The sequence below is a fragment of the Jaculus jaculus genome, chromosome 1 (genome assembly GCF_020740685.1).
Source record: "Jaculus jaculus isolate mJacJac1 chromosome 1, mJacJac1.mat.Y.cur, whole genome shotgun sequence".
In the NCBI taxonomy this organism is placed as follows: Eukaryota; Metazoa; Chordata; class Mammalia; order Rodentia; family Dipodidae; genus Jaculus; species Jaculus jaculus.
In genome coordinates this window covers 103,148,402-103,162,907 of record NC_059102.1, presented here as the reverse complement: position 1 = coordinate 103,162,907, position 14,506 = coordinate 103,148,402, and the positions used below count along the sequence as shown (strand labels likewise).

The window sequence follows — 14,506 nt, the reverse complement described above, 5'->3', positions numbered from 1 at the left end:
GAGACGCCTTCTGTGTCTTACCTAGCAAGACCCAGACATGAACCCTGCCTACTACCATCAGCACAGTTCTTCCCTGAGGGCCCTCTTGACATAACAGTGACTCTATATCCAGCCCTAAAGTCTAAACAAATGGGTCCACCTAGCTGTGCAGATCTACTTTCCATCCCTGTGACCTCCCCCGCCCCCCAGAGCTAACATTTCCCCAGTAAACCCACAAACTTAGATGCCTCTGACACCTCAGAGGACCCACAGTGAAAGCCATGTTCCCTACACCCAAACCCTTGCTCCCTGCTCCTCCAGTCTCCAGTTACAAATGCTCTCTGTGCTTCTATGCCTTGCTGCCCTCCCCTAGCCAGGTCTAAGGGGTCCAAAGTATAATGTTGGAAAGACTCGACCAAGAATTTCAAGTTGTGAAACAAAACCCTCCCAGGAGCAAGGGGTGGGGTGCTCTGGAATCTTTAGAATCTTCAGTATTTTCCTTTCTCCCTAGTCTTGCACCAGTGCTCATCGAGGGGAAAGAAGTGTGGTGAGCAGGCACATCTCTGCGGCACAGGCTTTGTGGTGGTGGTGGTGGTGGTGGTGGTTACTTGAGGCAGGGTCCAAGCTCTAGTCCAGGGTGAAGGTGACCCAGTGCTCACTCTGTAGCCTAGGCTGGCCTTGAACTCACAGCGATCCTCCCACCTCAGCCTGGGGAGTGCTGCAATTAAAGGCTTGCATTACCATGTCCAGCTAGCACAGGCATTTCTAGCTACAAGTTGTCACTAGAAGGAGCTGGATGCTATACAAATAACTGGGGGTGGGGGTGGAGTTGGGGGAGGTATTGTAAAATGCTAAGCAGAAACCAGTTGTGTTAGTTTCTGACCTCTGACCACTGCTAATCTGGCCCGCTGAGAACCTTAGGCCTAGGCCACCAGCTGTTTGGACCTACAAGCTGCCTCTGTGGGGCTGTTGGCTGGAATTACTCGGCAGTAGGAGCACAGAACCAACTGTTTATTTTCCCTAGGAGAAATCTGAGAGCCCGTGGCAACATGATATCCACACGGCTTCCACCCTGCGCAAACCCGGAGGGGAGGGGACGAATCCCAAAGCCGTGCCCCTTTACCCTGCGTCTTTCTTTCTCCCTCTCTTTTTCCGTCTACATCCCAAACAGCCGGGAGTGCAACCACCCCAGCATTCTGAAACCGCGCCCCCAGAACTTCATTTCCCATCATGCCCGGGGCCGAGCCCCGCCGCTCGCTCCCGGGTAAGCGACGGCGGATCGAGATGGAGCCACGAGGGCCCCCCCAAAGCCAGGGGCGGGCCGAACATGCCAGGGGCAGAGCTAGGCGGCGACAAAAAAGTAGAGGCGAAGGGACAATCGAGTCCGCGTGAGGTTGAAAGGCGGGGACGGGGCGGGGCCGGAGCCGAAGACCTGAAGCCACATTGGGCGGCCGAGGAGCCCGAGGGGCGGGACCCAGGAGGGGCTCCGCGGTGCCCGCCCCGCAGCGCCCGGCCCCAGGCAGTGGCAGCTCAAGTCCGCCTCGCGTGCGGAGGATCTGCGCGAAGATTCCCCCGCTTCTGCCCGGTGCCCACTGGCGTGAGTGAGCCCAGCGGGGAGGCCCTTGGGTCGGAGAGAAGGGGTGCGCTGCGGAGGGAGCGCGACTCCTGAGCTTGGACGTCGGCGGCTGAGCGCGGGTAGAGCGGCCGCTCCTCGGGCCGGAGTTCCTAGCTGGCGACAGGTCCCCTGACCTTCGTCTGCCCCTTTGGACCGTGTGGCTATCGGGTGAGGCGCCGCGGTTGGGTGGTGGAGTATTTCCAGGCTGTGTTGGCGCAGTCACTGGATCTTTGTGGATCTTCTCTCCTGCCAGGAGAGGGAGATGGGCGGATCGAATTGCCTTTGACATTTCCAACCACCTCCACGCTCCCCCGCCTCCCCGCCACTGCTGGGAATGGCTCGGCTGAGCTGGGCCCTCGCCCTTAGACTGCAGGACGAGGCTCTGGCAGCCAAGACTGAGGTTGAGTGTCGGGTGGCAAGCGGCTCCCCAGAGGCACAACCCACTGGGGCGCGCCCCACAGATCCCACCTGCTACCATTAGCCTGTGGTTGGCCAGATGGCAGATTACAGGGGTCTCTAACGCCACTGCTAACTTTGAAACCACAGACTTCCTCCCCCACAGCTATGATGCCAGATGCCATTAAAATTGGCCCTTTCGTACCCCTAAAATCTTTCTGGCTTGCCTGGGGCAAGCAGCAACAGCAACCCTTGAAAAGACAGGCTTCACCAACCCACGTTCCTCTGATGGGAGGCATGTCGCACCCTCTTAGCCACACAGCTTCTGCCACAGCATTCAGGCAGCCACGTTAGGCCATCGCCTTCGATCTTCCATTGTGGAAAGGTGGAGGTGGGATTTTGGATACAAGAAAAGTTACTGTCAAGCATGACTTCAGATAAACCCTTTTTGTGTTTGGGCCAGATGTTTTCTTACTGTAAAATGGACATTCTATTCTAGCTACCTCTGATGCTCCACATGTGTTGGTATTTAATGCTGTGGTAGCTTTTGGGAGATCAACACAGTACCCTAGCAGAATGGGTGCCCAGGTTTGTGGGCTCTTGTCCTTCATTTATCAAGGAACCTTAGAATCTAAAAGCTGATTCTTAGAACCCACGTGTGGAAACGAGCTTCTGAAGCCACCAAGGTGGCCTCTTCAAGCCTCCCTGGGTCATGACATATAGCTGACTTAATATGGAACTTTTGAAGCAGACGGATTATCCTATTTAGATATGAGCCCTCTCCTTTTATTCCTTTAGTACCCAGAGTGGAACCTTGTTTGTCTTGAATGAATGAATGAATGAATGAATGAATGAGCAAAAGAATGATTATAAGTGTTCTGCAAACCTGGCTTGAGCCTCCAAGTTCTCTGGGTTCCACTTACCTTTGAAAAGTATCAGTAAAGACCATTGTGCTTCCAGAAGTTTTTTCCTACTTACAGGGAGAAGAGAAAAGCTAAGGTTTGTGGGCTGAGAGGAAATGAATAAGAGGTTTTCCAGACTTTGGGGTCAGGGACGCTGAGAGCTTAGGGAGTTGAGGAGAGGAAATAACTTGGGGGGAACAGGATACAGGAGGTGCTGTGTATTGTAATCCAAGGTCAAAATCCTTATGGGGCCCTGGCATTCTTGACAGACTTTGCTTAGGGGAGCTGGAGAGGTGGAAGCGCTTCAGTAGTTCCAGCATCTTTGGAAGTCACCGGAGACAGAGACAGACGCTGGCATCTGGGATAAGGCTAATTACTGTCTGCTAGTCTCCCTCTCTTCTTTCTTCCAGCTGAGGAGCACTCAGGCAGCTGGTTAGCTGGCAGTATGTCGCTTGTGTGTGCACCTGGCAGGTGCTGTTTTTCTTTGTTGGACTCTGCCCTGAGGGGTAGATCAGGAAAGGTCCAGTGGCCTTTAGCAAGACACTGAGACACATTCTCCCCCAAGCCTGTTTTCCCACAGACATACCTGGATACTTAGCATACATTTATGAGAATGTGTATGAGTAGTGGTAGGCAACTGATCCCTGGGGAGCTGGTAGGCAGAAGAGAGGGTAGGTACTGGGCTAGGTGGGTGAAATCTCCTGAATCAGTTGGCTTGAAGGATTTAGGTTAGGGAGAGAATGAGCTTGGTGGTCACAAGATAGGCCTGTCTGGAAACACAATCAAAAAGGTAGCCAAAGGCAGGCATGGGATGCATCCCTGTAAGCCCAGCTACTCTGAGACTGGGCACCTGGGTTACATAGAGAGTTCCAGATCAGCTTGGGCTACATAGAGCCCATCTCTCTTTTGTTCTCAAGTAAGTTTTGCAATCAAAGCTCAAGACATGATGTGGTCAGAGCTACAATTCTGTAAGTTTCAGGTATTCCTTAGGTCTGTGGTCCTCCTGCCTCAGCTTCCCTAGGGCTTGGATCACAGCCATGTGCTACCCCACTTGGCAGATGCAGTTCTTACACTTCAGTATTTCATCGTGGGGCTCACGAGCAGCTCTCAAAGCTGTGCGTGGATGTGGTTTGATAAGTGCTTTAGAGAAACCACTGTGGTTGCTATTAGCAAATGGCACTAGAAGGAAAGAAGTTGGGAGCAGGGTGGCCTATTGGGGAAGTGTTGCAGTAGTGTAGGGGAGAAGTGACCGTGTCCAAACTAGGACAGAGGTAGAACACTAGGTGAATGGCAGAGAAAAAGCAAGGAGTTAGGAGACCCACAGAGGTCATGCTGGGAGCAGAAAAGAAAGGCCGGTGGAGAAATGGACTTGGTGGTTAATGGCTGAGAGCCAGGGAGCGTCTGAAGGCAAACTGGGCAGATCTGAGACAGCGGGACTCTAGCTCAGCTCCTGACTCCAGCCCTGATGTCTGAACCCTATGTCCCTCCAAACTAGTCCCTGTGACCGTGTGTGGCTTTGGGTGTCTTCTTTAATTTCCAGATGCCATCTGGCTTCTCTGGGGAAAGGAAACCTCGTTAAGTCTCAAGAAACTGAACCGTCCGCCATCTAGTACTGTTACTACCTCCATTACTCTCTATACCTCTAGTAGACTCGACCCTCTTCTTCAACCCTCGTGTATGAGCCAGGGAGGCCTGATTTATCCTGTAATACTGGGCAACACCTCACCCTTCCTGGTTTGTTTCTGCACCAGGAAAAGGAGGAAACATGCCTTCTCTCAATTGCATGATTTTCCCCATAGCCCTGACTAGGCAAACATTGGGGCCCATGAGAAGAAGGGCAAAACTCAGGCTGTCCTAAACTAAACGGCGTGGTGGCGCACACCTTTAATCCCAGGATTTGGGAGTCAAAGGTAGGAGGACCGCCATGAGTTCGAGACCACCCTGCGACTAGACAGTGGATTCCAGGTCAGCCTGAGCTACAGTGAGACCCTACCTTGAAAAAAAAAAAAAAACAACTCAGGCTATATACCTCCTCTACCTGGCTGCAGAAATGAAAACGCTATGGAATGAGAAAGCTCAGTTCTCTCTCTCCCCCCTTTCAGATGCTGACAGGCCAGATGCAGATGGGCTCGGTGTGGTCGCACCACCACCCGCTCCTTTCTTAGCTGGGGGACTGATGCCCCAGAATCTTCACGAGAAAAGCCAGGCCTACCCCCGCCACCGCCCTGGTCGCCAGGCGGGCCATAAGAGCCCCGAAGACGTCTCAGCAGCAGCCATGTACACCTTCCTGCCCGACAATTTCTCACCTGGCAAACCCAAGCCCACCAAAGAGCTGAGGCCCCTGCTGGGCTCGGCATTCCTGGGGCTGCTGCTGGTGCTGGCCGCGGTCGTGGCCTGGTGCTACTACAGCGCCTCCCTGCGCAAAGCGGAACGCCTGCGCGCCGAGCTGCTGGACCTCAACCGCGGCGGCTTCTCCATCCGCAACCAGAAGGGCGAGCAGGTCTTCCGCTTGGCCTTCCGTTCGGGCGCGCTGGACCTGGACTCCTGCAGCCGCGAGGGCGCCCTCCTGGGCTGCTCGCGCGCGGCCGACGGGCGCCCGCTGCACTTCTTCATCCAGACGGTGCGGCCCAAGGACACGGTCATGTGTTACCGCGTGCGCTGGGAGGAGACGGCCCCGGGGCGCGCCGTGGAGCACGCCATGTTCCTGGGCGACGCAGCTGCGCACTGGTACGGCGGCGCCGAGATGAGGACGCAGCACTGGCCAATCCGCCTGGACGGCCATCAGGAACCGCAGCCGTTCGTCACGAGCGACGTGTACTCTTCCGACGCGGCCTTCGGGGGCATCCTCGAGCGCTACTGGCTGTCTTCGCGCGCGGCTGCCATCAAGGTCAACGACTCGGTGCCCTTCCACCTGGGCTGGAACGGCACGGAGCGGTCGATGCGGCTGCAGGCGCGCTACCACAACACGTCCTACAAGCCGCCCGCGGACCGCGGCGGCGCCGCGCCGGAGCTCAGCTACCGCGTGTGCGTGGGCTCCGACGTCACGTCCATCCACAAGTACATGGTCCGGCGTTACTTCAACAAGCCGTCGCGGGTGCCGGCGGCCGAGGCCTTCCGGGACCCCATCTGGTCCACGTGGGCGCTGTACGGGCGTGCCGTGGACCAGGACAAGGTGCTGCGCTTTGCCCAGCAGATCCGCCAGCACCGTTTCAACAGCAGCCACCTGGAAATCGACGACATGTACACGCCGGCTTACGGCGACTTCGACTTGGACGAGGTCAAGTTCCCCAACGCCAGCGACATGTTCCGGCGCCTGCGCGACGCCGGCTTCCGCGTCACGCTGTGGGTGCACCCGTTCGTCAACTACAACTCATCGCGCTTCGGGGAGGGCGTGGAGCGGGAGCTGTTCGTGCGCGAGCCCACGGGCCGCCTGCCCGCGCTCGTGCGCTGGTGGAACGGCATCGGCGCCGTGCTCGACTTCACGCGCCCCGAGGCCCGCGACTGGTTCCAGGGCCACCTGCGGCGGCTGCGCGCGCGCTACAGCGTGGCCTCCTTCAAGTTCGACGCGGGCGAGGTCAGCTACCTGCCGCGGGACTTCAGCACCTTCAGGCCGCTGTCCGACCCCAGCGTGTGGAGCCGGCGCTACACCGAGATGGCGCTGCCCTTCTTCTCGCTGGCCGAGGTCCGCGTGGGCTACCAGTCCCAGAACATCTCCTGCTTCTTCCGCCTGGTGGACCGCGACTCGGTGTGGGGTTACGACCTGGGCCTGCGCTCTCTCATCCCGGCCGTGCTCACGGTCAGCATGCTGGGCTACCCATTCATCCTGCCCGATATGGTGGGCGGCAACGCGGTGCCCGGGCGCACGGCCGGCCGCGAAGATGGGCCGGGGCCCGAGCGCGAGCTCTACATCCGCTGGCTGGAGGTGGCCGCCTTCATGCCGGCCATGCAGTTCTCCATCCCTCCCTGGCTGTACGACGCGGAGGTGGTGGCCATCGCGCACAAGCTCGCCGCCCTGCGGGCCTCGCTCGTGGCGCCGCTGCTGCTGGAGCTGGCGGGTGAGGTCACCGACACGGGCGACCCCATCGTGCGCCCTCTCTGGTGGATCGCGCCGGGCGATGAGACCGCTCACCGCATCGATTCGCAGTTCCTCATTGGGGACACGCTGCTGGTGGCGCCAGTCCTGGAGCCCGGCAAGCAGGAACGCGACGTCTACCTGCCCGCCGGCAAGTGGCGCAGCTACAAGGGCGAGCTGTTCGACAAGACGCCGGTACTGCTCACGGATTACCCTGTCGACCTGGATGAGATCGCCTACTTCACCTGGGCGTCCTAGCCCAGGACCTAGGAACGCCACGGCTCTAGCCCAAGCTTTCGTGTGGACTTTTAATCATCTACCACGTCTAAACCGCGTACCCCCAGGAAGCCCCCATCCCTGTACCTCCTAGTAAGTGGGTGGTGACTTAAATGCGCTCCATTCGGGGCTAGGGAAATGGGTAAGGGGTAAGTGGGAAGACACTTGCTGCACAAGGCAAGAGGACCTGAGCTCAGATACCCAGTATCCATGTAAATGCTGGGTGGGTGTGGTGACCCTGTCAACCCAGAGTCATCGAGAGATACCCCCACATCAACTTAGGGCCTCCACACACGTGTGCACACATGTGAACATACAGACACACATGCAGACACACCACACCCACACACGCAAAGGGGGGAGGGAAAGTGATCCATCTAACTGCTGTGTTTGTGGGACCTGGGAGAGGGGGTGCTGACAACCTGCCTCCCCCCCACAATTCTCTCTGTATCCTCCACACTCACGCCAGTCTGCAGAAACCTCTTCCCTGTGATAGAAGCCAAAGCGCTCAGAGGACAGAGGTCTGCTTTCTGCTTTTAAAAGCACGAACAGAAACTTCTCCCTTCCTCTAACCTTTGTGGCCATCTTATCTTTCTGAGGTGAGGACTTTATCCTCCTTATAAGCCTCAAAATAGTTCCTGCCACATTTAGAAAGCGCTCTTGGTGTTTAAAGCCAGGACCTGAGTTCCCAGCACATACCTGAACAGTGATTGACCTGGTCCACTCCCACTGTGGAGAAGGGTTCGGCCGCTGATTAAGAAGTAGGAGGCCCTGTTCCAGGAAACAGGAGGACTGGGTTCAGCCGGAAGCAATCACCGTTGTCCTCTGTCTGCGGAGAGACTCCTAACACTGCACTAACCCACCCTGCACTCACTCACTTGCTCAGCCCTGGACCAAATGTGTCTGATGCAGGGACATTCAGGCCAGACTTGGTGCCTTAACTCAAGAATGTGTGTGTGTGTGTATGCATGCATATGCGTATGCGTGTGTGTGCACGTGCGTGCGTGCATACCTGTATAAGAGAATGCTGCCAGGAGTCCCTGAATCTACAAAACACCCAATATTGCCAAGACTAGATAAGTCTGGAGACAGGATGCAGGGGACAAACTTAGGGCTTCGATTGTTGTGTTAGCCCGCTCCCAGGTAGCTTCCCTGAGACTCTGATAGGAAATAAACAGCTTTTTCATGATTACTTATCTGTCTCTGTGTACACATGCTCAGGTACAGCCTAAAAATGTACAGTGTTCTTATTCTGATGGTGGTGTGGTTGGGACACGAGTGACATGTACACACACAGGCTAAGGTCTTTGATCTCACCCGTTTTCCCTTTCAGTCAACCTCATTCAGAATGAGTTTTTCCTGACTTTACAGCTTTGTCTGGGGAAGGACTTGCCAGAGGGAGAGTTGGGAAACGTGGTGGAACTCAGCTTCCCTCAGCAGCTCTGGCAGTACAGCCAGCGCCATAACTAACACACCACCTCAGAATGCTTCCCTTTATTGACTCAACATGGAAAGCGCGTGAAGAAAGCTTCGGGGTCCCCACACGTGCCCATCTCCAGTGCTGGTGCTGCTGCTGATCCCTCCCTCCCTCCCTCTCTCTCTCTTTCTCTCTTTCTTGGGTGGGGGGCAACATTGAAGATTGAACCCTAGGCTCCAAGCATACCACGCAAGCCATGTACCACTGAGCTACAGTCCCAGCCTTCCAGTGGTGATTCTATCCATTTATCAACTGGCTATGTAACTTTGAATGAGCTGCTTAACCTTACCGAGCCTCAGTCTTTTCTATGTAAAAGTGATAATAATGTCTACCTCCAAGGTCATTGTAAGAATAAGCACAGATGTATGTAAAGTGCCTGGCACAAAGTAGGTGCTCAATAAAAGGTAGCTATTATAATACTATTTCTTGTTTGATTGCTTACAATCTGTGACCCTTGCTGCCTCTGGTCTTATCCTGTCCCCCATCCCTGCTGGTGCAAGTTCAAGTTCATCTCTCTCCCTGAACATTTGTTTCTGGGGAACTCAATGTTCCAGCCTTATGGCCATAATTCACTGTTCTGCTTTGCACCCAGACCCTTGGTGGAGGGCAACACACAGCATTGGGGAACAACCTTCTGTAGAGGTAATGAGGAGGACCTGAACGGCCATTCTGTGACCTTGTAGCTCCAAAAGTCTACCTCAGTTTCCTTTCCAACTCCACATGAATGGGCCGAGTTCTAGCTGCACCTTCTCTCTGTGTGCAGGCTGTGGGTTTCTGAGAGAATGTTGGCTTGGTTCCTCCAGATCTGAGTGAAGTACTTCTGACATCTTGCCACAGAGCAAGCATTCTTCTGCTGGCTCTCTTCACCAAGCACCCTGGGCTTTTCTCCCCTCCGTAAGTGGAGGGCCAGCATTGGCCTCTCCATCCTCTAGTCACTACTATAAAAGGACTTAAAGGTTATTTTTTCTGAAAGCAACAATTCTTCACTTGGGCCTGCAGGTATCGAATGGATAACTAAAAACAGGACAAAAGCTGGCATCTCTGCCTCCATTTTGCACCTGTCTCCTTTGCTGAGTTGGCCTTTCTTGCAGTCTTTGTGGATTCCAAGAACACCAAATCGGTGGTATTGATAAACATCTTGTGACAGAGATCAAAACTACTCCCTACCCCTGGGCAAATGCAACTTTCTCATTGTAGACAAGGCCTGCTTGACCAATCCTGAGATAATAATCAACCAGACCACAGTTTGACCAAGGCTAATTAACTATGCATGCTTCTTGTCGCCAGCTTCCCGCGTAATTCTGCCCAGTCAGTACATCTGAAAAGGATGAGGACACTTGTCCCCTTGTCCTCCTACGACAGTTACACTAGTTAAAGCTCCCTTTCTTTTCGCTCTTCTCCATTTGGGGAAGTGGTTGACTAGCCAAACTTGGTTTGTTGGGACCCCCTAAAGTCCAACCTATGGTCTAAGACTCTACCAACACTGTCTCACATCAGACCTCATCAGACTCCGCACTGGTGGGTCCTTCACTCCAATTCACACAGTACCCAGTGAGACCTTTCCAAAATTCAGTCCTGTCCCTTGGGTTGGGGGAATCCAAGCTCGGGGGTTGAAGCATCCTTTCACTCCTCTGCCTGTTTCACTCACATGCTCACAAGCCTATTTTAAAAAGCATTTGAGGAAACCCTACCCTCCGTTCCTAGAACAGCTGTACTTACCTTCTCTGCCAGGAGAGGTCTGCTTAGACTCAGCCCTGAAGAAAAGTGCAGTGGCAACTGGGTGGTTTCCTTTCCGCCCATTGTTTGACTCAGTGGGTTTTTGCTGACACCCTGCCCTCTCCAGTACACACCCTAGCTCCCAAGGCACAACCTATTTTTTTTTTTTAACCTTAAAGCTAATCATTTACTTCAGCATGCCCAAGGATCTTTCCAGCAGCTAAACAGAAGGGGAGATATTTGGCCTTAAGTAACAAGCCTTGACTTTGTCTCTGGGTGGCACTGGAAGAGATAAGAAAAAGTGGAGGGAGAGGCAGGCCCTTTTCCTGGGTGCTCCCAGTGTAGAAAATTGAAATTATGCCCTTGTACTCTGTATTTTTGGACTGTTTTGCCTTCCCAAGCTCCTCTCGTGTCCCTGAGGAGTGCAGTTGAGAATTCCTGATTACACAATCCTAAACTGGATGATGGGGTAGCAGAGGATGGAAGACAAAGTTCTGGCTGCCTTCCTACAGCACAGCCTCAAGGGGGCAGCAGCAGGAAGCTGGCCCTGCGGCCCTACCCTCTTGTAGAAAAGGACCAGGCTAAGTGACCTCGAGAGACCAGCCTACCCAAGCATGAGAGACTCACCTGCCTCCCACATCTGCACAGGAATTTGATTTGATATCCTGTTGTAACTTCATTTCCTTAAAAAACTTTTTATAACTTCATTTCTTCATTCGTTAAGTCGTCAGCAAACAAGTACCTTCTGTGGAAGCTTACATCACTGTTTTCAAGGTCAAGAGGGCATTTGGATTTTCTAGAGGTTCTATTATATGCCTTAGGAAGGAAACCTTCAACCTTCCCCAGCAGAGATACATCCAATGGGTGCTTCTCGTGGCGGGAGGAGGTGGTAGGAGAGAAATGGGTGCTCCAGGAGGAGCCGCTGGCTATGGGGCTGAGGGGGTGAGAAGCCACTCTAAAGCTTGGGGAAGAAATTGAAGCCTTCCGACCTTTGTCCTTTCATATATGAAATCAAGTCTAAAACCAAGACGGTGAGCTACCTACCTCCCTTGCCTCTTAACAGTGTTCCCCCAGTTACCACATCCTCTTCTCTCCAGGTGCCCCATTAGCCTTTCAGTTGCACAATGCTTAAAATCCACTCTTAGTTGAGCCTCCCAGGCATAACCACTTTGGACTGCAAATTCAAGCCTAATCCTGACCACCGATGATTTTGTCTGGGCACTCCAGCCATGGCACAGAAGCCAGACTAGAATTTGACAATCCCTGTTCAGGGCAGGGAGATTTCAAGCCTACATTAAAACATCATTTTAAAATGGGCGTGGTGGTTCATGCCTTTAATCCCAGCACTCAGGAGGTAGAGGTAGGAGGATTGCCTTGAGTTCAAGGCCACCCTGAGACTTCATAGTGAAATCAAGGTCAGCCTGGGCTAGAGTGAGACCCTACCTTGAAAAACAAAACAAAACAAAAAAAAGAACACATCATTTTACCAAATTGTGATTTTTTAATGTTTATTAGAAAATTCAAATGCACAAAACAACTTAGTGTCTATTAAAAGTGCTATACAGGGCTGGGAAGATGGCTCAGTGGTCAAAGGCACTTGCTTGCAAAGCCTACTGGCCTGGGGTTCAATTCTCCAGTACATGTAAAGCCGGATGCACAAAGTGGCATATGTATCTGGAGTACATTTGTAGCAGCAGGAAGCCCTGGCATCCTCATCTTCTCTCTCTCTCAATAAATAAATTAAAAAATAAAATAAAATTGCTATGTAATGCTAAGTAACAGATTTATTTCTTTTGGTTTATTTTATGTGTGTGAGTGTGTGGGTGTGAACTAAAAGTTGCTGAAGGGGAGAACAGAGGACAACTCTCATTTGAAGCAGGGTCTCTTGTTCTTTGAACACTGCTCCATTCATGGATTTTTCAGGAAATTCTATCCCTACCTCCCTACTTGTGATGAACATGCTAGGATTCCAGAAGCCCATCACAGCTTCTGGCTCTTATATGTAGGGGTCTGGGGGATCTGAATTCAGGTACTAGAATTGCAGAGCAAGCACTTTATGCACTGAGCCATCTCCCCAGTCAAAAATTTAGTTTTATTTATTTATTTATTTTAGATAGGGCCTCACTATGTTACTCTGGCTGGCCTGGAACTTGCTTTGTAGACCAAGCTGGCCTTGAATTTGAGACAATCGTTCTACCTCTGCCTCTCAAGAGCTGAGATTACAAACATGCACCACCACACTCAACCTATTTATTGTTATTATTTTGAGGCAGGGTATCACTCTAGCCCAGGCTGACCTGGAACTCACAATGATCCTCTTACCTCAGCATCCTGAATGATAGGATTAAAGGTGTGTGCCACCACGCTCAGCTCATTTTTTCTTTTCTAAAGTTTAGAGATTAAGAGAAGGAAAGAGGACAGATCATGGAGAAACTCCTGCCCATGAGAGGGCTGGAGGGGGTAAAACCTAATTTTTTCTATTTTTATTTATTTGAGAACAAGAGGAGAGAGGCAAATAGAGAGAATGGGCTCACTAGGGCCTCCAGCCACTGCAACAAACTCCAGACACATGTGCCACCTTGTGCATCTTGCTTACATGGTTACTGGGAATCAAACCTGGGTCCTTTGGCTTTGCTGGCAAGTGCCTTAACTGCTGAGCCATCTCTTTAACCCTTTTTTTCTCTTTTATTTATTTATTTTTTTTATGGGAGAAAGAGACAGAGAGAGAGAGAATAAGAAAGAGAAAGAGGGAATTGGCATTCCAAGGCCTTAGCCACTGCAAACAAACTCCAGACATGTGCCACCTTGTACACATGTACACATGTGCTGCCTATGCGCTTGCATCACCTTGTGCATCTGGCTTACATGGGCGCTAGGAAGTCGAACCTGTATCATTAGGCATTAGGCTTCACAGGCAAGCACCTTAATGCTAAGCCCTCTCTCCAGCCCCCCTTTTCTCTTTTCTTTTTTTCCTTTTTTTTTTGAGGTAGGGTCTCACTCTAGCCCCAGCTGACCTGGAATTCATTCACTATGTAGTCTCAGGGTGGCCTCGAACTCACAGTGATCCTGCTACCTCTGCCTCCCAAGGGCTGAGATGAAAGTTGCGAGCCACCACACCAGCCTTTTTCTCTTTTCTTATATATGTACATAATGCACTCATTAATTATTTTATTTTTGAGAGAGAAAGAAGCAGAGACAGGGCCAGGCGTGGTGGCACATGCCGTTAGTCCCATCACTTGGCAGGCAGAGGTAGGAGGACTGCCATGAATTGGAAGCCATTCTGAGACTACATAGTGAATTCCAGGTCAATCTGGGCTACAGCAAAGCTCTACCTCAAAAAAAACAAAACAAACGAACAATAAGAAGCACAGACTGAGAGAGAATGGGCACATCAGGATCTTTCCGCCACTGTGAACGAACTCTAGACGCCTTGCCCCTTTGTGCGAATGTGCAACATTGCATGCTTTCGTCACTTTGCATCTGGCTATGTGGGACCTGGAAATTTGAACATGTGTACTTAGGCTTTGCAGGCAAGTGCCTTAACCACTAAGCCATCTCTCCAGCCCTATACAATGTACTTTTATCAGAATTACCTCCACTATCCTTTCTTTTTTGTATATATTTTAAATTTTTATTTATATTCACAAGCAGAGAGAGAGAGAAAGATGGTATATCAAGACTTTAGACACATGCACCACATTGTGTATCTGTCTTTATGTGGGACCTGGGAAATTGAACCCTGGGCCATCAGACTTTGCAAGTGAGTGCCTTTTTAACTGCTGGGCTATCTTTCCAGCCCTTACATATTTATTTACTTGATTGAAAATATTTATTTGAGAGAAAGACAGAAAGAATATGAGCACACTAGGACCTCCTACCACTGTAAAACTCTAGATGCATGCTCCACACTGCATTATGTGGGTACTGGAGAATTGAACCCAGGCTGTCAGGCTTTGCAAACAAGTGTCTTTAACTGCTGAGTCATCTCTCTAGCCCCATTCCATTACCTTTTCTTGTCTTCTCTTTCCCACCACCTTCCACTGAACCTTTCCTTTTTTAAAAAATTTGTTTAC

At 51.9% G+C, this 14,506-nt stretch overlaps 1 protein-coding gene across 3 annotated transcripts; it reads left to right on the top strand.

Annotated features, from left to right (window-relative positions):
* Window positions 1-1,477: 1,477 nt before the first annotated feature.
* Window positions 1,478-9,139, top strand: Myorg (myogenesis regulating glycosidase (putative)). 3 transcript variants are annotated; one of them, XM_045141995.1, is made up of 2 exons: window positions 1,478-1,576; window positions 4,995-9,139. In XM_045141995.1, the coding sequence occupies exon 2, from the start codon at window positions 5,069-5,071 to the stop codon at window positions 7,220-7,222; it is 2,154 nt and encodes a 717-aa protein (XP_044997930.1). In that variant the 5' UTR covers window positions 1,478-1,576; window positions 4,995-5,068; the 3' UTR covers window positions 7,223-9,139. The 3 variants fall into 3 exon arrangements, with proteins under 3 accessions (XP_044997930.1, XP_044997931.1, XP_004658426.2); XM_045141996.1 differs by having other exon boundaries at window positions 1,478-1,718; XM_004658369.2 differs by having other exon boundaries at window positions 1,480-1,762.
* Window positions 9,140-14,506: the final 5,367 nt, after the last annotated feature.